Source organism: Zonotrichia albicollis, chromosome 4 (genome assembly GCF_047830755.1).
Source record: "Zonotrichia albicollis isolate bZonAlb1 chromosome 4, bZonAlb1.hap1, whole genome shotgun sequence".
NCBI lineage: Eukaryota > Metazoa > Chordata > Aves > Passeriformes > Passerellidae > Zonotrichia > Zonotrichia albicollis.
The window spans coordinates 65826925-65849080 of NC_133822.1; the positions used below are offsets into that span (position 1 = coordinate 65826925).

General features: G+C 39.4%; 1 protein-coding gene across 5 annotated transcripts in view; it reads left to right on the forward strand.

The window, feature by feature from the left end:
- Positions 1 to 4757: 4757 nt before the first annotated feature.
- The window catches only part of BRD1 (bromodomain containing 1), a 56907-nt gene continuing 39508 nt past the window's right edge, over positions 4758 to 22156 (forward strand). For all 5 annotated transcript variants that reach the window (XM_005481911.4, XM_074540002.1, XM_026790268.2 and 2 more), the window contains exons 1-3: positions 4758 to 4890; positions 8993 to 10373; positions 21805 to 21961. In XM_005481911.4, the coding sequence (XP_005481968.1) occupies positions 9007 to 10373; positions 21805 to 21961 (1524 nt within the window). In that variant the 5' untranslated portion in view covers positions 4758 to 4890; positions 8993 to 9006. The remainder of the gene's footprint in view (positions 4891 to 8992; positions 10374 to 21804; positions 21962 to 22156) is intronic.

A 22156-nucleotide genomic window follows, 5' to 3' on the forward strand; every position in this document is an offset into this window, starting at 1 on the left:
AAAGGTGCCAAACTATAAACACTAGGAATTGAATAATTGATACTGAAGAGACAATGATGGAAGAGAAGGAGAATATTATTGTCTTGATTATGGCTCTGTCTAGTCTACTCTTTTGGAAACAGCAATATCATCATACATAATAGTGTCAATAACTCTGTTCCAAGGGTTTGTTCTTGATAAAATAGTCTCAAAAATAGTACATGATAGTTTTGCTGTTTGGCAGACCTACAGGTCAGTACATGGCAAGCTCTGTGCTTGTGTTGAAGTATGTTGTAATTTGGATGCAGGTTTTTGTTTTCTATTATTGAAGCATAGCTTACATGTTTTCATGTACATCCTAATCATGAAGTTTGGTTTTGCATCTTTGCACTGTCCAGAGGAGTGAGCTCAATCCTCACCTTCCACCATGCAACAGTTATGAGCACATCCTGTAGAGAGCACCTTAAAACTGCAAAATCCTGAAGGTACCCTTTAATGATGTTAAAGGATTCAAGATAGTGGATAAGTAAAGCAGGCAGTAGGTTTCCCTGTCAATTGCCTCTGTCAGGAAAGTGCTTGGTGTATCTCTCCATCAGCAAGGGACAGGATACACACCTCTTCTTGCAGTAGGTGACCCGGAGCAGTAGTTCCAACAAACGCTTAAATGGAAATGGGATGAAGGCCTTTGCATAGCAGCTTTACTATGAAGACCATGCTGTCAAATGATCTTCAAGCTTATCTATAGATAACATTCCATAGGACTGCTTAGCAGATGCAGCTTACAGAGGTATTTCTTAGCAAGCACCCTGATCAAGCATCACTTCTGGTGGAGCTCTGAGGATAAAAGGTCTCTGGACCTTCATCAGTACCATAAAAGGCACTGACACAGCTCCCAGTGTTTTTAAACTTGTGTTTTGGTGAAGACTGTTCGTTTGGATCAACATGAGCTGTTCTGAAGGGTCAGACCAAAGGGTCTTAGCAATTCATAAACAAAGAACTGCTTTGGATGTGAGAATGAAAAAGGTGGTATGTGCAGGAAGTAAGAGTTACTGAGGCTGTAAGAAACAAAAAATCCTTGATTCTATAGCAGTTGGTGAACATTATATACACCAATATTATTTAATTTATTCCCTCTTTTGTCATAATACAGCTAAAACTTCCAGATCAGAAGAGTGGGAAGGAAAATCCAGACATTTCTTCCTAACCAGAGAACAAGGAATATATTCAGTAAACAAGTAGGAATGAAATGGACCAACACTTTTATGTTTTTGAAGCAAAAAATTTGATCTTCATTCCAGGATGGTCATCCAGGACTTTGAACCATAAATCCCACTCAGTCTAGTATGATATACCAGTCTTTCATACAAGATATCAATGGTGACTAGGGGATGGAACAGTGATAATGTGTATTTTTCTGTAAATACAAAAATTTGCAAAGATCACCCAGAAGATGCAGAGTGATTCTGCACCACCACCCCACGGACTGAAAATAAACAGCTGAAATCATGTGAGCACACTGCTGTAATATGTCTGTTGATAAGGTTACCATCTTTTCCACGGTGAACGCTGTTCTGGCTTCTGTGAGGTTTGGGAACAACCTTTCTTTTGTGAACTTGTGAAGTCATGCCCACGAGTATTCTACCAGTGCCACATACCATGGCTGATGAAGTAAGTGAGATCTAAAAGCATTCCCGTGTAGGATGAGAGGACCACAGTAATAATGTTCTATCTCATAGATGAGTGTGAAGGTGTAAACTGTATGATGGAGAAGCCAAACTTGAAAATTTACTGGTGATACATTACCTTAAGGCATCATACAGAAGTATCACATGCAAGGTTAGGCAGATTTGTCATCATGATAGGAAGAAGACCCACATGTGTATGTTCTGGCAGTCCAAAACCTTTCTTGAAATACAGGTTGTTGTAGGTTCTGAGGAGTGAGTTCCAAATCTTTCTTGTCCCTTCAGCGTCCAGCTGTCCAGGCCCTGAGAGGGATACAAAGTTGCATTCAAAGTAGGTCAGTACCTCTGCCAGTATTTACAGCTGCAGTGAGTCTTGAGTTGGCTTTGTGATCTGAGAAACAAAGTGGATACACTTGAGAAATATAGAAATGTGTCTTATGAAGTTCGATTCTATGAGAAAACAGAGGAGGATGCCAAGGCAGATAGATAGTGATTATGTTTCTTTGCGTGATCTTTCTTGCAGTGATTCTGTTGAAAGCTTGACAACTAGTGGAGGTGAAAGCTAGTAGGCAGGAGATCCTCTTTCTGTCAAGTTTTCCATGTAGAGTGAGTCACCCCTGGCAGTTTGTTTAACAGTTTGATGCTGCCAGGTCGGGGTGTGAGGATTCTGAAGGACTGGGACTGAAGCCCCTCGCACATACTGAACTGGTGTGAAAAAAGGTGCTGAGGGGTCTGTTGCCATCACACTAGGGATCAGAGGGCTTCTTATTTTTGGCTTGAAATTAAACCATATGCTAGTAGAATTGTATTCTTTTGAGTAACCGTGTCTCACTTGTGAGGTGGAAAAGAGGAAGATAACAGATCTTTGGGGTATAGGCACATGTGCTGAGGACTGGTCAGATGCCCCAGACAATACTACCTACTGTTCTACATGGGCTAATGTACATACCCTTAAAATGGAGAGGCTGAGCATCCTGCTCTGGTAGCCTGTCATAAGGTCAATGAGAAATGATTTACAAGTCTAAGACTCCAAATAGAGAGCTTTCTGTTGAGCGTGCCCTGATGTTGTGCTGTTACTCTGAAATACCGCATGAAGGAATGACATGAGATCTGTGTCCTAGCCTGGATGCTCCCGAGTGAAAACTCCCCACACCACCTTCTTACTGGGTGTAATTGGAAGAATCTAGAAGCATGAAATTATAGAAAATTGGTCAAATGGTGCAAATACCAATAAGAAATACCGTATTATCAAAGGGATGTCCAGGGACTAGGGAATGCTGTAGCCCACCTGGCAGAAAAAAGCAACTTGCTGTGAAAAAAGCCAGACTTGCTGTGTGTCAGACACATTAGAATGTGGACACCATCAAGGTTTCTGTAGAAAACTTGTCTCCACTTAAAAAGTATTTGTACAGCTGCACAGCAGATACACGTGAATTATCCCTTAAAAGATAAACCATTGTATTTCCTTATCATAATCTTACTAGGTTTTTGACACTATTCATTTTTATACTCTGCACAATAATGTGTATGGTATGGTATGGTATGGTATGGTATGGTATGGTATGGTACTCGCTCTTTAATACATTTCTATCACAGGTTGTATTCCAGTGCACCAACACTAACTTATATCAGCATGTTGTAAGACTTCTGAGAAGGGTGGCAGGATCACTAAAACAATTTAATTGGAGAGTAGTTCCTCACAGGCAAGTACACAAGTTACCAGATGGCCTCCCTAGTTTGTACAAACTTTCTTGTATTGAAAGTTGAAGGTACTCTGTGTGTCTGAGCCTAAGGGTCTATTCCTACACTGAGTGGGCTGCACGAGTGTTAGCTGCTTTAATAGCTTGTGTTTTGTTCAGAGATCAGTGTGCTAAATAGTCCCTGATGAGGAAAAAAGCATTTGGAAAGTACTTTTCATATTCTACAAGATTTCCACAGCCTAGTTGCTTAAACTCTCTGAACCTTAATTAACTTTCTACAAGCAATAACGAGTGTATCTATTTCTGATTCCCTAGTCAAATATTTATTGTAGGACCAACTGGTTTTTGAGGCAAGGAAACCTCTTCTAGAGAAAACATAACAATGAATTGGTAAGTTGTTTGGCAGCAATTTAGCTGAGTGGCTGTGAAATACTGATGGGTAAAAAGAATCACACCTACTCTCAATCAATTGCTTTTTGCTATATGCAGGACTTGTTGGGGATGATCAGCACAGGCAACTGTGTTAGGCTGGGCCAGCTAAAACATTGTTTTCTAAGTATGTGGGTGCAGCTGCCTTGCAGAAATGTATTGCAGTAAAATCCTTCAGTTCTCGAATATGGCTGTAATGGCTGTCTAAAAATAATACCTAACAAAGGCTGTCCTTCGCAGGGGAAGCCAGAAATAACCTTTTTCTCTGTCAAAATGTAAGGCTATTATCAGTTAATCTACAAGCAGCAGCTTGACCCAGAGACCACGAAAGAGCTGACTTTCAAGCACATTTTCTACGTTAAGGAATCTTGAGCTTGGACTTCCCCCCAAAGAGATAATAAATACCAGTCGCTTCAACTTTTTAGCCTTGGTTTTGTAACGACCCGTGTCCTGCCTCCATCCGTTCCCTGGCGCCCGCGCTGGGCCGTTCGAACAAGGAACGTTGTACCGGGGACGCGCGGCGGGTTCGGGTTCGGGTTCGGGCTCGGGCCCGGCCTCTCCGGGCGGGAGCGCGGCGGTCGCGGGGCCAGCGCGTTCCCGCCCCGAGAGCGGCCGGTGCCGGCCGGGGGCGCGGGGAGCGGCGGCGCGCAGGCCCCGCCCCGCGGCGGCGGGAGCGGCGGGGCTGGGCGGTGCCTGGCGCCCGCACGTCCCTTCCCTCCCTCGCTCGCTCCCTCCCTCCCCGCCCGCCTCTCCTCCTCCCCCCCGTCGGCGCAGCGCTGTGGTGAAGCCGCATTGTTTGTGCCGCGGGGGGAGGGGAGCCGCTCAGCCCCGGGAGCCGAGCGCCGAGCCCGCAGCCGGACGGCGACGCGCGCCGCGCCTCACGAATGCGCCGCGCCCGGCGGCAGCAGCAGCCCCGCACCCAGCGCCGGGTGACCGCCGCGGGCAGCGCGGCCCTCGTAGCGCCCGCTCGGCCGCCCGCGGCTGCCGGACGCGGGGCCAGGCGGCAGCACCGGCGGGGCCTCCGCCATTAACTCGGCCGAGCGTCGGCCGCAGCGGCGGAGCGGGAGGTCTGTCAGCCGCTCCTCGGCGGCTCCCACAGCGTGAGTAGGGCCGGGTGGGCGGCGGGGACGGGCGGGCGGGGGCTGCGGGGCCGGGAGCCGGCGGGTCCCGCCGCGGCGGGACGGGAGAGCGGCATGGGGGAAAGAGCAGGGCGGACTGGGCACGGCCGCCTGCGGGGGAGGGCAGCGGCGGGCGGGCGGGCGGAGAGGCGAGGCGAGCGCGGCGGTCTGGGGGAGGGAGGGAGGGCGCCGCTGGAGCTGTTTTGTCAGCCGCCATATTTGTGGGCCGAGTATTTTCGCGGCGGGGAGGGAGTGACTGTTGGGAAGGGCTGGAGATGATGGGCCCGGGCAGGAACCATCCTGCCGGGGGCCGGGAGGGGGGAGCGCCGCGCCGGGTAGGAACCATCGGCGGCAGGGGAGGGAGCGCGTTGGAGGCTCCCTGGGCGTGGGCAGGAAGTGTTGGCGCGGCAGCGGCGGGGGCGGGCCGGGGGCGGGGGCAGAGCCGCGCGCGGGAGGCTGGATTCCGGGATGGCCGCGGGCTCTGGCGGCACCGGGCTTTTCCGCCGGGCCGGGACAGAACGGCTCTGGGGGTCCCGCGTGTCTTGGCCGTGGCCGCGCACGTTCGCTGCGCTCCGTGAGGCCCCGCTCCGGGCCGTGCCCCGGGGAATCGCTCCCGCTGCGCGGCTGGAGCGGCGGGTGGTGTCCGCGTGTAAGCGCTGTTTGCTTATCGTCCCTCATTGTCCTGGACTAAAGAGTATTCCTGTGTCTTTCTCTGTTTAATGGTCTGCATGAAAGTGCCATTGAGAGTGCAGTTCCCTAATCTATTGAGCAGGAATCCAGGGACTAAAGACAGTTTATTTGAAGAGGAGGAAGGTAACTAGGGCAGAGAATGTAATTTAGAAGTATATGGTACTGTACTTTTCGTGTTAGTTTTAGCTATCCTACACCTTGGTAGATAGCTTTTTTTTAAATTTTATTTTTGCCTCAAAGCACGTATTTCACAGAAACGTTCCCTTGTGTTATGGGGAGGGAAAACGTCTGCTGGTGATTTCCTTCCCAAGTAGCTGATGCAATTCTAGGAGATGAGAGCTGTGGATAACTTTCCTGGTTTACATCCCACAGTCTGTGAGGGCAGGACAGTGCATTAAAATAATCTTGTGTGCGGTTAGTGCAGTATCTTTGTGGTCGTTGAATGGAAACTTGTTTTGGTTTACGCTTCAAATTTACATTTTGGTCCTCATTCCTATTGATCTACTGGATACTGGGAAGGGGGGCAGGGGGTAGGACGGAGAAGTGCCAGCTGATAGTTGCGTAGGAAAAGCAAACCAGTTGTGGGTCATGAATTTGCTATGCAGAACTCTGGTCTTCATCCGGAGTATTTATCGAAACATTTGCAAACAAGAATTTTGGAGAAACAAAACACTGCTTTGGCCTCTGGAGCATTTAAGTTATTCACAGTAAATTTGCATGAAGTTCAGCCTGAGTACTACCAGTTTCGATTTTTTGTGCACTGCGTTGTATTTGTAGGCTATCCAGTCTGTTTGACACTGTAACTTCCTTCCTAAGTCAGCTGTATTTATTGTTGAGTATTACAGTATACCTAGGTGCTAGCTCAATCATTTATTTTGTCAGTCTGGTTCCTACAGTTCGTTTTACTTTTGCAACAGCTGTCCTAAGTCTTTAAGCAAGATTAAAGATCTTGTGCTTTTGAGTATTTTCTTCCTATTTTTAATTCCTGCCTGAAGCCATGCTCGAGAATCTTGGGAACAGAGGGAGGTGGAGAGCTTGGAAACGTGGCATTAATGTGTTGTTCTGTGGTACTGGGCTAAGGTAGTGTGGACAGGTTACACATGTTTTTGATTTCTGAAGGTCACCTCTCATCCCTCCCTCTGAATTTTTCTGAAACAGTCTCTATCCTCAGGAGCCACTACAAACAGATACACAACCAGCTAAAATGTAGGAAGGGACATTAAAAGTACCAAAGCAGGCTTTTGCTTCAGACAGAATTGAAATGCAATTATATGAGGTAAACATGCTGTAAGCCTTGTTTCTTGACAAGTAATGTCATTCTGATCTGTAATAAGTAGCTGTACATGGACACATCAGTGTGTTTTAGCTGAAGAATCCATCATTACTTGTTCACAATAACAGAGTTCAGGGCTATTGTAATACATTTGGGTCTCTGAATTACAAAATCTGTATTGAAACTGGAAACTAATTTTTAGTTTTGGTTAAATTACTGGTATGTTTTAGTGATTGGACCTTCTTTGGTGTTATTAATTGTTTAAACTGTTTTCTACAGTTTAGAAACTAGTATGATTGAATCCTGTGTTGTTTTACAGAATTTAATTATTAAATGCTTCTTCCAAAGTTGTTTGAAGAAATGGAACCTTTTATGTTCTTCTGTTGTTTATAAAGAGCAGAACAGAGATTTGTCATGATTAAGCACTGACTGTTGTCTGAACTTTCTATATGACATAGAAACTAGTAATGACGGTTAAGAATGAGTTGTGTAAAAGTCACATTTATGAGAAGCACAATTGTTGCATGCATAATAAGACTAGCTTAGATTATGAAAACTAAGAGTGTGTTAGTGAGAGCAGACAGATCAGAGCCTTTGGGCACTGGTCTCAGGGTTAGTTGCCTGAGTGATCTGGTAGTCTTCTGTGAAAGGAGTTCCCTCAGTACTTTGAGGCCTTTAGAAACTGGCATCATAGACTTAAGCAAAAGGCAAACAGCATGGAAGAATTAATGTAGTTAGTTGTTCAGTGCTTGCTGTTTGCTTCCTGAAATAGGTATACTGGTCTTTCACAGCAGTTGTGTTTTGATTTCTCTATTTCTCCACTATTTGGCAATACATGCTAACACTGCTGTTATGGTGAGCAGCCCTGACTTTAAATGCGGAGTTGAAATGGTGAGGCCTAAATAATACTTTGGGCAGTGATTAAAGATGAAGGGATTTTTATGTAGCTGAAGTTAAATGATGCTATTTATTAATGATTTCTTGGGAAGAAGGAAGGAGTGGAATAGAATTTTAGACTTGACAATGTCAGTCAGGTTTATAAAATTTTCAACCCTTGCAGGAGAAAAACCCCACCCAGTGTGACCATGTCAAAAGGCATGAGTATGTATGGACACTTTTAAGTTAAAAGTTTTGTAACCATCCTAGTTATGGGGCTTTGGAGTGGGGGAAGAAAGCTGTCTTTTTGTATGGTATGTGATCTTTTTGCAGTAGATTGTAGACTTAAAAATTGTTTTAAAGAGCTTGGGAGTGGGTTTGTAAGCAGGAAGATTTCTATCTATCAGCAGTTGGTTTGAGAACAGCTCCTGAAGAATCTGTTGAAGGAGAGGACTGTGTGTACTTAAAAGCAGGGAACATGGTTTGGCCCTAAGTCAAATCTGCTTTACAGGTGAAATATTTACTGGTTGCAGTCCATACTGCACCATATTGGGCACTAAGAGTTCTGTCATGTTCTTGTCATGTTGTGAAGAATAATGGGCTCACTAAGGATTGAGGAAAGTAAAAAAAAAAGTATAGGGCTGTCAAACTGCCCACTTGCCAAATGTGGAAGTATATGTGCTTTTCTAGCTTTTAAATATAGCTATAGTAGTTGAATTGATAACATGAATGTTTCAAATTGCACTGGGAAAAAATTCAGAGAAAACTATTTTTTCTTTCACAATTGCATTAGTTCTTTTGAAGAGAGGTCTAGAGGACACAGTCTGTAGCTGTTGCAAAAATTTTCAAACTACAGGTGCCCCTAAGGTGTTAAGTATTGTATTAAAGGTTTTCTTACAAGGTAACAAATGCAGTATTTTTAAATCTCTGACACATCTGAAATGTTTTTGTTCTCATGCAGTGGTCTTGCCAACAGTGCTTCTAGAGGGTTTCTAGCAAGGATTTTGTATAGCTGTGTTTACTCAGGGAAGCTGTTATTTAGAACATCTATTGATCTTCAGGTTAAGCTTGTATGAAACAGCAGTCCTGTTGAGTAAGAGTGACAGCTTTTGGTTTTGTTTACTTTTAGTTAAATATATGCATAGAGGGCTATAGAACTGAAGGTTTTTTCCCTTGCTACAGTAAAACTAATATTTTAATATGATTATTTGAAGTTCATAGTATTAACTGTTGCTCTAATTTTAGGTAAACATTACCAAATGAGGAGAAAAGGAAGATGCCATCGAGTATCGGCAGCAAGGCATTCTTCTTCCCCATGCAGTATTAAGCACTCCCCGACACGAGAAACCTTGACGTACGCTCAAGCTCAAAGGATGGTTGAAATAGAAATTGAAGGTCGCCTGCATAGGATCAGTATCTTTGATCCTTTAGAAATTATATTAGAAGATGATCTTACTGCCCAGGAAATGAGTGAATGCAACAGCAATAAAGAAAATAGTGAAAGACCACCGGTTTGTCTAAGAAGCAAACGCCATAAAAATAACAAAGTGAAAAAGAAAAATGAAGCTCTTCCGAGCTCTCATGGTATCCCTGCTACAACAGCTCCTCTTCCAGAACCAAAAGTACGGATTGTTGAGTACAGTCCCCCTTCAGCTCCTCGGAGACCTCCCATTTATTACAAATTCATTGAGAAGTCAGCAGAAGAACTCGATAACGAAGTTGAGTATGACATGGATGAAGAAGATTATGCGTGGTTAGAATTGATCAATGATAAGCGGAAAAGTGATGGAGTGTCAGTAGTTTCCCAAAATATGTTTGAATTCCTTATGGATAGGTTTGAAAAAGAGTCTTATTGTGAAAACCAAAAGCAGGGTGATCATCAGTCTTTAATTGATGAAGATGCAGTGTGTTGTATATGCATGGATGGTGAATGTCAGAACAGCAATGTGATCCTGTTTTGTGATATGTGTAATTTAGCAGTACATCAGGAATGCTATGGGGTGCCATATATACCTGAGGGCCAGTGGCTCTGCAGACACTGTTTGCAGTCCCGCTCTCGGCCTGTAGACTGTGTGCTGTGCCCAAACAAGGGAGGTGCCTTTAAAAAGACAGATGATGATCGTTGGGGACACGTGGTGTGTGCTCTGTGGATTCCAGAAGTTGGATTTGCCAATACGGTTTTTATTGAGCCAATTGATGGTGTCAGGAACATTCCCCCAGCCAGATGGAAGTTAACATGCTACCTCTGTAAACAGAAAGGTGTTGGTGCCTGCATCCAGTGCCACAAAGCAAACTGCTATACTGCATTCCATGTGACATGTGCTCAAAAGGCTGGTCTGTATATGAAAATGGAACCTGTGAAAGAACTAACTGGCAGTGGAACAACGTTCTCTGTGAAAAAGACTGCCTACTGCGATGTACATACTCCACCAGGCTGCACACGGAGACCGCTCAATATTTATGGAGAAGCTGAAATCAAAAACGGTGTTTGTAGAAAGGAGGGATCAGTCAGAACTGCTAGGTCTACATCAAAAATCAGGAAAAAGACAAAAAAAGCCAAGAAAACAGTGGTTGAACCCTGTACAGTTATGCCAACAGTATCTGCTCCTTATATTCCCCCCCAGAGGTAAGCAAACCATCAAAATATGAGAAACCTTTACTTTATTTAATCTATTTTGTTTTTCAACCAGGCTTTTAGATGCCACCTTGAAGTTTTTGTATGTTTTTTACGTGCTTTCTTTAAAGCCTGTTTCAGAGAACTACTGTTAATTATGTACATTGCACTGTTGTGGAGTGGCATTAAAAATGCAGTAACTTCCTCAGAGAAATTACTAAGTGATCAAGTGATCTGTCTTGTCCTCACAATGTTTGGTTTGAGTTTTTTTGTCAGACTAAGTTATGTTGTGTTTCCACTTGTCATTCGTTGTACTTCTAAGAATTAACTGCTGAATTTGGAATAGTAGGTGCAGCTGATCTTCATATTAAGGAAAAAAGCCAAGCTCAAACTTAATTTTATTTGTAATTTTGGATTCTGAGCTTATTTTTCTAATTTTAAGAGATACAAAATGAAAATTACAATTGTGTATGTAAGTTTTGAATCTTGTTCATCTCACATAAATTAAGAATAAGCTTGTAGTAGTGTAATATCTATGTAAGTTTTACAAAAAACCTTCAAGGAAGTGTTTCCCTTATGTAGCAGAATAACTACTCCAGAGGTGTTTCTGAAATTTATGTTTGTATGTTTACAACACCAATATATTTGTTTACCTCTTGAATGAAATTATTACTAATTTTAGAGCAGTAGTTTGAAAAGTTTCTCAAATAGGCAGCAGTTCCATGTGCAGGCTCATTTCCTGTCCTGTGACTGGACTCTGAATGCACAGAAGTGAGGGCTTTTAATGTAATGCAATGCCTTTTAAATAGCTGGCTCCAAGTCTCAGGTAGGGAGCAATTAAAGCTGGTTAAATTAATCTAAATGAGTATGTGTTTGGAGACTGCAGTTCTTTCCTGTAATAAGTTTTGTTAATGTAAGAAGCTACTTATTGACTGACTTTGACAAACAGCCTTCAGCTCCTGTGCAGTGTTTACAAACATCAGATTGATTGCTCTGTCCTGTTAGGACTGACTTGTTAAAATTTTTTTTTGTTGTTGTTTTTTGATGCACTGCAGAAAAACTTTATTTGACAGTAGGTCACTAATACTGCTATTTAAACAGGAACTGCTGTCCATGGAAGGAGAAGTTGGTGTATAATAGTTTGACTTTCTCTTTATTAGGATAATCCCAATTGGTAGTGTAGTGTTATTTTGTTTTGCTTTCTTCGGGACACTGTAAGAAAGGACATGAACTAAGAGTTGAGGGTTAGAAAGTATGTTCTTAGCTGTGCCTCTGGCAGCTCCTTCCATTGGCAACTTTTAAAAAAACCAGACCCTAAAAAGATGCTGTTGTCAGATGGCTTTTTTTAAAATAGTCATTAGATGCCAGGATTAAACATAAAAGGCATTTTATTCTTTCTTTTTTTTCATGTTAATGATTGACTTTCTTTTCAAGACTGCAGAGAAATTCAGCATTCTTCTATTTATGCATCTCTTCATATTTCTAGAAACAAGTACAATTCCTATTCTGTATGTCATAAGTGTAAAAAGTGTACAGTTCAAAGGTATTTTAAAGTTGAGCTTTATTATAAATTGTTTGTCTTTGGCTAAGAGAGACCCTTGCTTAAGTACTCTTTGTAACGTGAACATGTTCAGTCCTAGAAAACTGATCCCTGAATTAAAAGTGAAACAAGTGGGCATATTAAAAGGAAAAGTGATTACACTGCAGACCCAAATCTCTAGTTTTAGAACCAAAGTTGTCCAATTTCCTTTGACTGTTCTTCAATTTTTGTCTGTTTAGGAAACACTTTTGTGTTTCCGTGGGAATTAAGTACATAAAGTATTAAAAAAGACCCATAAAGTATTAAAAAATTATTTGCATCATTTCACAGTAGGCTTCATTTATGTTATTCTTTTTCTCTAATCTGTTTATTAAATACTCTTATTTTCTTTTGGAGCTGAAGCATGATTTTTCAGAGGCCTTGAGGAAGAGCAAATAAGTGATTTAATTTACTAGAAAGTAAATATATAAACATATGTTTAAACATAAACTGTGTTTAAACACTAGTGCTTTTTTACCTGAAGAATTTGATTTTAATATGTTTTCAACATCTCTGGAAATTGAGGCACATGTGGAGATGCTTGGTTTGGATTGGTTTGTTAATACCTAGGCTGTACACCTCCTCAGCACATTGCTGGCTCTTCAGAGTTGGTAGTTGGAGGAGTGCACAAATATGAAGATCATAGTGGAAGAAAGCACTTCCACTATGGAAGTGCTGGATGCAGTCCCTGAGTACATCTGGTGAAGCTTGAGGAAAACTAATTAGCAATTTATGTTCAGTTTAAGGAGAAGGATTTTGTATCCTTTTCGGGATAGTTGGAGTATTTGAATGACTGAGCACTTTAGTAACACAGTTTTTAATAATTCTGGTTTCCAAAGCAATTATCCTAATGTTCAGGATGTTTTTCATAATTTCTACGCAACTTTTGTAGCTTATGAACCTTTCTGGATCAGCTTACCTTAGGTTGAGTTTCTGTGCTACTGCATTGAATGACTTCTACCAGAATTTCTTCCACAGATCTCATATTCTACACTTTTTGCAGTTAAACTACATAGTGTCATTCTCTAGGTCATTTATAATTAATTATATGATCTCTCAGAATTTAATCTGTGAACTGCTGATTTAGGGGTGCAGATCAGAAGTTGCTAAGCATTGATCCTTTGATGATAGGAGATAAATGCTTGCCTCCCCTGCCTCTTCTTTTTTCTCTTTTTTTGTAATTTATTTTTAATGCTGGGCTTATATCTGTCCTGTTGCCTAGGTATTTTGGAAAGTCTATACGTGAGTATCTACTTCCAAAGGTGCACTAGTTCATCTTGGAGCCTTGAGGTGGTTTCAGTTTTCAGTGCTGTCAATGCTGACCTGTAACTTGTTTAGCTCTGGTAATAATGTATGGGACTACCAGGGAACTTCTGTGCCTGGAGGTTGTGTGTCAGACCTGCCTGCAGAGATGTGTTGTCTCTTTACTTGAAATTTCTGTTCACTTCTTACTGAAATACCAAACTCTTGAACGTGGCGGCTTACACTGTACTGTTCACGCTAATTAGTTTTTATTTGCCTGCTTTTGATGGGCTTTTTTGTTTGTTTCTTTGGGTTTTTTGATTGTTTAAAGGTAGAAATGGGGATCATGTAAAAGTTTTGTTCCTGGGAAGGGCCAGAGCAGCTGTGCTGTGTAGGGAGGAGAGTGGCAAAAGACATCTGAGACTTTTCCACTGTATGGGAGGGACAGGCAGTACCTGCTGCTCTTGGCAAGTGGTAGTCAGAAAGTGGCCTCCCACTGCCACCAGATAGTTTGGCTGAAGAAAATGGCAAATTTGTTCTTGAAGTTTGGTATATGCCACTAGGGATGTGTAATGGTTGAATTTTGCTTAGTAAAGAGATTTCCCCCCTGTCCTCCCCCCCCCCCAAAAAAAAAAAATACTAGATGGATTTTGTTTAGACTGCAGGTCCAGAATTTTCAAATTAGGAAATCCTAACTTTTGGGGTTGTCTTGGCAATCTAAATCTGGCTGCTTCTCTCTGTCAGTTATCTTGCACTGACTCTGCTCAATTTCTTGTGTGTTTTTTGTTTTTTAATCTGCTGCTGCTCATCCTTGTCCTTTGTAAATGTTACCTTATTCAGCAAGCAGGATGAACATGTGCTGCAGAAGTGTTACAATGTTAGCTGGGAAAACTACATTGTTTCTCTTATTTTTGATTGCTTAGTTCTCTAGTACAAACAGCATTGGTTTTTGTAGCCTCTTGATCTTGTGTGTCAAAAGAGGCATTTAAAAATATTTGCTTGTTAGCTAGTGTCAATATTCACATTATTTAAAAATGCTGTGCTACTACAATATTGTAGCCATATAGTTGGAGGGAAATAGAATGTGATATTAAATATTTATTCTACGGTATTTTAAAAGTATACACTGAGATACAGTGTAATCTGCTTTATTAAAATGCCATTCCTGCAAGTACTGCTCTGTTAAATGGAATCTGGCATTAAAAGCATATAAATATTTGCTTTCATCTTTAGTTTCTCTTTCTGCAAACATGGCATGTTTGTTATGTCTGAAATTAAGAAAACATTTGAAATGCAATACCTGTATAGAAAGCAAAGAATAAGTAGAAAAGCCCCACTTTTATTAGAAGTAGGAACACTGTATGTTGTTCCATGAGGTTTGTTGCATCATTAATGTTAAAAGAGAATTATAAGATTGTTATGAAAGTAAGGTAATAGCCTTACTGAGAGCAAAAATTGCTGAGACTCTTACAAAAAACATTTTCAGCTCTTCTGACAGATCAGCATTTATTTGCCCCACCTTAACTGATTTCTTTATGTTGATCTTTGGTTTTATTAGGAGGAATACTGTTCCTGGTAGTAAGCTGGATTTCTGTTACTGTGTCTCAAGGCAAAACCAGTATTTTCTTTTGGTTTATGATTTACCAAATTGAGCTATCTTGAACTTTCTTACCAAGTAATTAAATGTACTCTTGTTATCTTAACACAGGAATATTGATTGTCTCTGAAAGGAAGTATGGACCAGAAAAATAATAAACAGAAAGTGTTGAAGTGCAGTAGGAGGGGAAAGGAATATTAACAAAGCCTTCAAGGCAGTGTTAGTCTGCATTCACAGATCATGCTTTTTATTCATTTATGTAGCTTGTGGATTTCTTTTGGGGATTTTTTTAAAACGTTTTTTAGGGTACTCTGCGTGTTTTTTGGTTTTTTTTATAAGTTCAAAAAGTTTTCAAGGTGAGGGTAAAGAACAAGAAATGTGGCTTAAAATTCATCATAAAAAAAGCTATTGAAAAATACTGCTGGGGCCAGCATTGCAAAGAACTTGGAAGGTGAATAAATCCAGACCAATGTCTATTAGCTCATTATCCTTGAATATACATGTATTTATAATTTACAGAATGGTGTGAAAATGCTTATTTTAATTCCAGGGGAGCATGATGTAAGTACAGCCTTGTGACTGTACCTGATGCTTGGATCATAGAATCACCTGAGGGGAATGCCAGAAATCTTCAACTGCTGATGTTTCTTGTCTTGTCACATTTTTTGACTTTGACTTTCTGTTACATGTAGAAACTACTCCTGATGTCATCCTGATCTCTTTGCTTAAATAAAAAAATAATTTTCCCTAAATTAAAAAAGCTACTGTGGTGTTCACTAGTTTTGCCTCAGCAGTATTTAAAAAAGTAAAGGTAACTTTAGAGCATTATTTTGAAGTTAGTTCATCTTGACACTGGTTGGCTTATTAAATAAGGATTAATTAATGTGTTCAAAGAAGTGTAACTTATTTAGTAAATTGTAAAAGTAGATTTTGAGTAAAAATACTTTTTTTTTCTTTTGTTTATTTTACGTGTACAAGGCCAAGAAGCTTAAAGCAAATTAATATGTTACCTCTGTAAGGCATTTCATTAATACTCTATGTGCTTTCTAAGGGGTTTGGCCCACAATGAATATATATGTGATACTGCAGTTATGAAGACCAAGACTTATGTGATTTTGTTTTTCAGAACTTCTGAGTTTCACCAGTTATGTGAACTTCTATTCAGTTTTTTTTGGTGCCAAGTAGAGTATGTTGTGATTTGTGCCATAGCAAAACATCTAAAGAATGCATTGTCTGAAGAACTGTGTCCTGGCAGTTTTTTTATTCAATGATCAAGTTACAGAGTGCACAAAAAATTAGAAGATAAATTTTATTATCTTATTACAGATCAAAATGTGATTTTTGTTTAATACATCTGATGTGAATTTAGCCTTTTGATATTAGATACCAAAATATCATGTGTGGTCATTATATATGTATAGGAGCTTGCAGAGGTATATGTGCACATACAGTTTTTTCTGAGAAGAGATTTTTCCAGTGTGACAGGGTGGGAGGTTTTCATTTTTTGAGATGGGTTTGGTTTTGGTTTTTTATTTTATTTATTGTTTTGGGTTTTTTTCCTTTTCCAGAGTTTTGGAATATGACCAACTCTAGTTGCTAGAATAGGAAGAAGATAACAGAATTAACTGAAATAACAGTGTTTTCTTACCTCTTCAGTTCACTGTTTTACTTTTCCCGTCCAAGCAAAATTTTACAAGCTGCTTGCTCAAATAGAAAAATAGGGCGTTCACAGTCATGTAAGCAAAACAAAGTGCTTCCTACATATGCATTCAAAATTATTTAAATACCAGTAAATGTTGAATAAAGAATAGGAACCTGGAGAGGCTTTCAGGCTCCAGAAGATATATCAGTAGATTAAATACATACTGTTAGACTTCAGCTTAGGAGAGGCAAATTCAGTAGCTACACTTTTAAAACATAACAGTCCAAAAGGAATAAAACCTGCAAAGTAGTTCTAATTAAGCAAGTGTATTTGTTGCATGTGGATTCTGCAGACTTGTGTTGCAAAAGTTAAAATGAAATATTTTTCAGTCTTTCCAGGATTTGATAGGCACTCTGTTAGGCACCTGTCTTACTTCTGCTTGGTATTAAAGGAATGTTATCCTTTTTCAAGAGGAAATAAAGACGTGCAGATGGATTCTGACTTTTACATAGTTATTCATTTGCCTGCGTTGTCTTTCAAGTTGGTCAGAGCAGTTTGAGGCATTTTTGTTTTTAAGTTAATAAGTCATATAGTAAGTTTCATCTTTTATTGAAGAATAGGGTAACAAAATTGTGGTTTTTCTCTGTTTAAAAAAAAAAGTGTATTGAAAGGCAAGTTTTACAATTTCATAAGTTGCTGATGCCACAGATTTCCATGGGAAGAGTAGAGAGAGTTTCATCTGTCCAGGTGGGCATTCTGGTCTTCCAAAACTGAAGTTTTTGGCTATGGAGCTAGGAGGAATAGTTGGTAAGGCTCCAGAATTAATTTCAATTCCCTAAATAAATTCTTCCTAACTTTTTATTCTAGTTTTATGCTAATTGTCTTCCAGTAAGTGTCATTGGAATTTCTATAATTATCTGTAGAGAAGTCCTGTATCTTTTCTTTTTCTTACAAGTCTGAGTACATTTTGTGAAACTTTGCTGAACAAGGATTGAAAATTCAAGTGTTCTGGAAACCCAGTTTACTTTGTTGCAACTTGTTCAATAAATTTTTTTAACATTTTGTTCTGACAGGTTTTTAAACACACCTGCCCTCTTTGTGTGGGAAAAGAAGGGTATTTTATTTTCTCTGTAAAGTGGAACATAATTTGATTGTTAATGAGTATTAGCACAGGTCAAGAGAAGCTGGTATGTTACTGATACTGAATGAAATTTTACAGGCTATAATGCAGTTGTCCTGTGTTGGGTGTATCCTTAGTAGTGCTATGCTGGATAAAGGACAATGCAAAATAAACTGATAAAACTGGACACTCAGGACAGGCATGGTAATTAAAATACTAGGGTTCATTCATGTTCAAAAATTGCTTAGTTTTAATGGATATATGATCTTCCTTTGGGTGTTTGATTAATACAGATTCTCATATTGAGTTCCTTGTGCTTGAGTTACTATAATAATGTTGTCAAAATCACATACTTACTCCAAGAAAATGTTCTCTCCAGTTGTATGTCAAAAACTTAAGAGTATTGAGGTAAAATAATGCCTGTGGAATTAAAAAGCATGTATGCTCTGTGCAGTGGTTAGTAAAGATAGATAAAAGAGTATCTGATTGTCTCTCATGGGCTTTCTGAGGTTAAACTGCCACACCGTTGGTTACCAAAAATACTGGTTTCACTTTTCCCTGTAACCAGTTGCCATATTGCCACAGTGAAATGTAACTGGAACTGGGAGAGGAAGTCATGAGTCAAAGAAGGCAGCTGTGAGATTTGCTAATATGTTAAAAGCACATCTCTTACATTGACAAAATTTCTTTTATGCATTTCTGTAAAAGGTGAGGAAGCAGGGACTGAGTAACACACTCAGCTCTCTGAATGCATTGACCAGTGCATTGAATGTGTCATCCTTTACAGGGCAGATTATCCATCCAGTGTCTCCATGTGAGGAGACTGTAGGTGCTGTTTCAAGGGTTTGGTTCAAAAGGGACCCTTGCCTGTTTAAAGACAAGCAGGGAATTGATATCCCCATTTGTAGTGCACATCAATGTTTTACAGGGCTGGGGCTGGGGCAAGGAAGTAATTCTGGCTCACTCAGTTGGCTGTGGCACAATTAAAACAGTTCTGAAAAATGTTTTTGTCATCTGTAGTTTTGGCATGTAGTTCTGAAACAACAAAACCAAGAATCAGAATGACTGCTAGTGCTAAAACATCAAGAGGCTGCAGTGGTCATCAGCTTGAAACCTAATGTTTCTTTTATGAGACCAGCTAGATAGCAGCAGTCACTGAATATCATTGGAACAGTCACCTTTTTAAGAATTTTTTGAATTCCTCTATCAGTGTACTTTGTTTTAAATAACTGGTAAGTTGGGGGAAAATAATGGATTTTTTTCTCCTAGTAGTTAATATGCTTGACTTGCCTTTAGAAAATAATACAGAAAGCTGGTTTTTTTTGATGTGCTTATACTGGAAAAAGTGCTAGCGTGAACAGATTCCTTAGCAAAAAAAAAGCCTTTGCTGAGGTGTTTTCTGTAGTTCTGGGAGGTGCCCCAAGTTCTCTAAGCCTTGCCTCTGAATTGGGGATTTATCAGTGTACTGAATGTAGCAATTAATCCTGTCACGTCCAAGTCAGATCCTGGATTGCAAAATGATGATGTTTTTAAACAGCTCTACCTTACCTAGCCCAAATACATGCCTTTTTTTTTTTATTCTTCAGGGGTTTTTTATTACATCTTTGATGGGAAAAAAAAAAAAAAAAAGATAAGTAGAATGTATGGAAAATTCATTTAAGTGGTGGGAGCTTCGAAGTCAGTACCCAGTCTGTGCATCTTACAGGGTTCTACAGCAGTGCTGTCTCATTTCCCCAAAATAGTTGTATTGCCCATCAGAATTTAAGGTGCTTGGGACAGTAAAAGTGCCTGGAAGTATCAGACTAAGCAAAAGGATGGTTGAAGAGCTGTGATATAGAGTCTAGCAGCAGATGTAACATCATGCTAGCACTGAGTTCATGGTGTAGAGGCTGTGTAGATACCTGCCACGTGAAGAGTTTCAGAGCTCTGTATTTTGACAAGTATATATAGCTGCTACCCATGTGTTGTTTAAATGAAATACTTGGTTTAATTTAGAGGGGAAGGCAGAGACAAGCAGTTTCCAACTACTTTTAAAGTAGTCTCTGCACTCCAAATTACCTTCTGTCTATTTATATTTTGAAAGTTGGAAAGGGTCTTCTGTGAACATCTTTCTTGAGCTTCTTTTAACACTCTGCTATTATAATTATGTATGAATAGAATGGTTTGTTATGTGAATTGGCAAATGTACTTAAAGCTGTAGTTAAAGATGTTTGCTTAGTCTTGCCACATCTGATGGGCATGAAGCCAAGGCACCTTTCTTCATGTTATGATTCTCTGATCTTTCCAAATAGCTGTGTATTTGGCTGTGCTTTTTTTTTGACTTGGTTCAGTAGGTTTTACCGTTTCCAAGAGATTTGTGAAAGCAATTATTTGACTTTGATTGCATTCTATAATTAGTTGTAATTATGTTGTTTGAAGTTTACTAGGGTCACATCTGTTCTGCATTGAGTAAATAAATCTTTGTGGAGCCTGTGTCTGCCTTCCAGTGAAAGATGTACAAGACAGTCTGAAGTCCATCTGCAGACCTAAGTTTTAAATTAAGCTAGAATTTTTCAAGAATGCCTAACTAGCTTAGTTATTAAGTAAAAAAAAATAGCCATTGAGAAACCAAAGGACACAATGGCACTGTATTTTAAAGAAAATCTGGGTTTGCTCTGCCTTTACCTGGTGATGACTGAAAATTTTAGCTATAATTAGTAGCACTGAATAGACCTATTGCACCTTATCTTCTACTCAGTTCAGAAAACCCCAGGGATAGATGACCTTTGAAGTTGAAGTACACTCACTTGTATGTTAGCCTGAAAAATATTTAGTTTTCCCAGATATTCTTAAAAAACCATTTTACCCAAGACTTACTTCTAACTTTACATTTTCTTTAGGTGTTTTGACTGCTTAATTTTTATCACTTACCTGCAAAACTGCTTTCTTCCTAATATAAAAAGGAGAAAAGTAGAAAAACATTAGTATGTATATTCAATTGTGACTCTTGTTTAAATGTCTCATACTGCTCTACAAATCAGATACTTCTTGAGTTAATATTTGCTTGGTATAGTAAGAAGTTTTGCAGAATGTGCAAAAAACCCTCTGCTATCTGTTGTAGAGTTTTGCTGTGGGTAGTAGTAACGTTCTGAGTGGAGAATTAACAGATTTCTTTTGTCATTGTCAATGTGTCTGTAACTGGTTTACATCCAGCTCTCTTTCCAGCTCACCCCTGCCCCCAGATGAAGGAAGCATCCCTTGCAATGCAGGAGATTGCTAGCTTGGGGCATCTTGTATTTATTTTACAAGGGCTGCCTCTGGTTACAAATAACATTAACATACAAAGAGAAAATATTTTCATTCTGTAACTATTAGCTTTTTCTAACTTCTGTTTTGCTGGAATTTCAAGCTATTGTAGGCACAAACAGCTGAAGACTTGTTTCAGATAAGCTTTCTTTTCAATATGTTTTCAGAAGCCACTGTCATGTTTGAGACTTGGTCATCTAACATGTCATTATTTGAAAAATAGGAATCAGTATTGTTGTGTGTGATGTTCACAAAGCACTTTCCTTGAATATTTGTAAAAAAGTATATGCATATACTTTTTTTGTTAAAAAGCAGCTTCAGAGAAAATACTGATTAATTTTGATCAAAATATTATGTTAACTGTTTACATTGTCCTCATGTCTTCTCTGGTTATTTTCTTGTATGTGTGGGCTAAAATAACAATTGTTCCCGTGTTTTATATTTTTGTTTGGTTTATTTGTCAGAAATTTAATATTAATAGAGTAATACAAGACTTTCATTGCATGTTTTTATGGGAGGAATTTGAAGATCTATTGTCTGTAAAATAAACTACTAATCTTTCTGTAGATGGCAACAAATGATCTGATGATTTTCATAGTGATTTGGAGCTTTTTATCTGATTTCATTTTCAATAGGAAAATCAACTGTACATTCTCAGCCCTAATCTGGGATTGCTCTTCCAATAATGGTTACAAAAAAATTAATTCCCTTTTACTTTACAAAGTATGTTAATGTTAGCTTTATAAAGTATATTAATGTATTTGGTAGAACCTGCAGTGTCAGGCAGAGGTACTTGGTTGTAATTTACTGCTCAGAAATAATTGTACTGGAAGGAATCTTACTGAAAGAAGTTAGTAACATAGGGATTACTTCTTTTTTACAGTATACATTCATATATGTGTGATGTTTATCTTCCATAGATAAATATGTTTTATGCTTTGCTGTGAAAAATACAATATCAGTTTTTCCATGTTTTAGATTAAATAAGATTATGAATCAGGTGGCCATTCAGCGAAAGAAGCATTTTGTTGAACGAGTGCACAGTTACTGGTTGCTTAAAAGACTGTCTAGGAATGGTGTTCCACTCTTGAGAAGGCTGCAGTCCAGTTTACAGTCACAAAGAAACACACAACAGGTATGTGACATACTTTTTATTTCTAAGAAGAAATTGGAAATTTTCTCTTTTATTGAGTTAAAAATAAACTAGGAAGCCTAGCACAAAGTAAAAACTTTTTTTTACTCAGGACTGAATAAATTCTTTACCCTATTTTGAAGTGATATTACCTTTTTTGGGAATTGGGAATTATCTAATACTTTTTAATATGTGAGA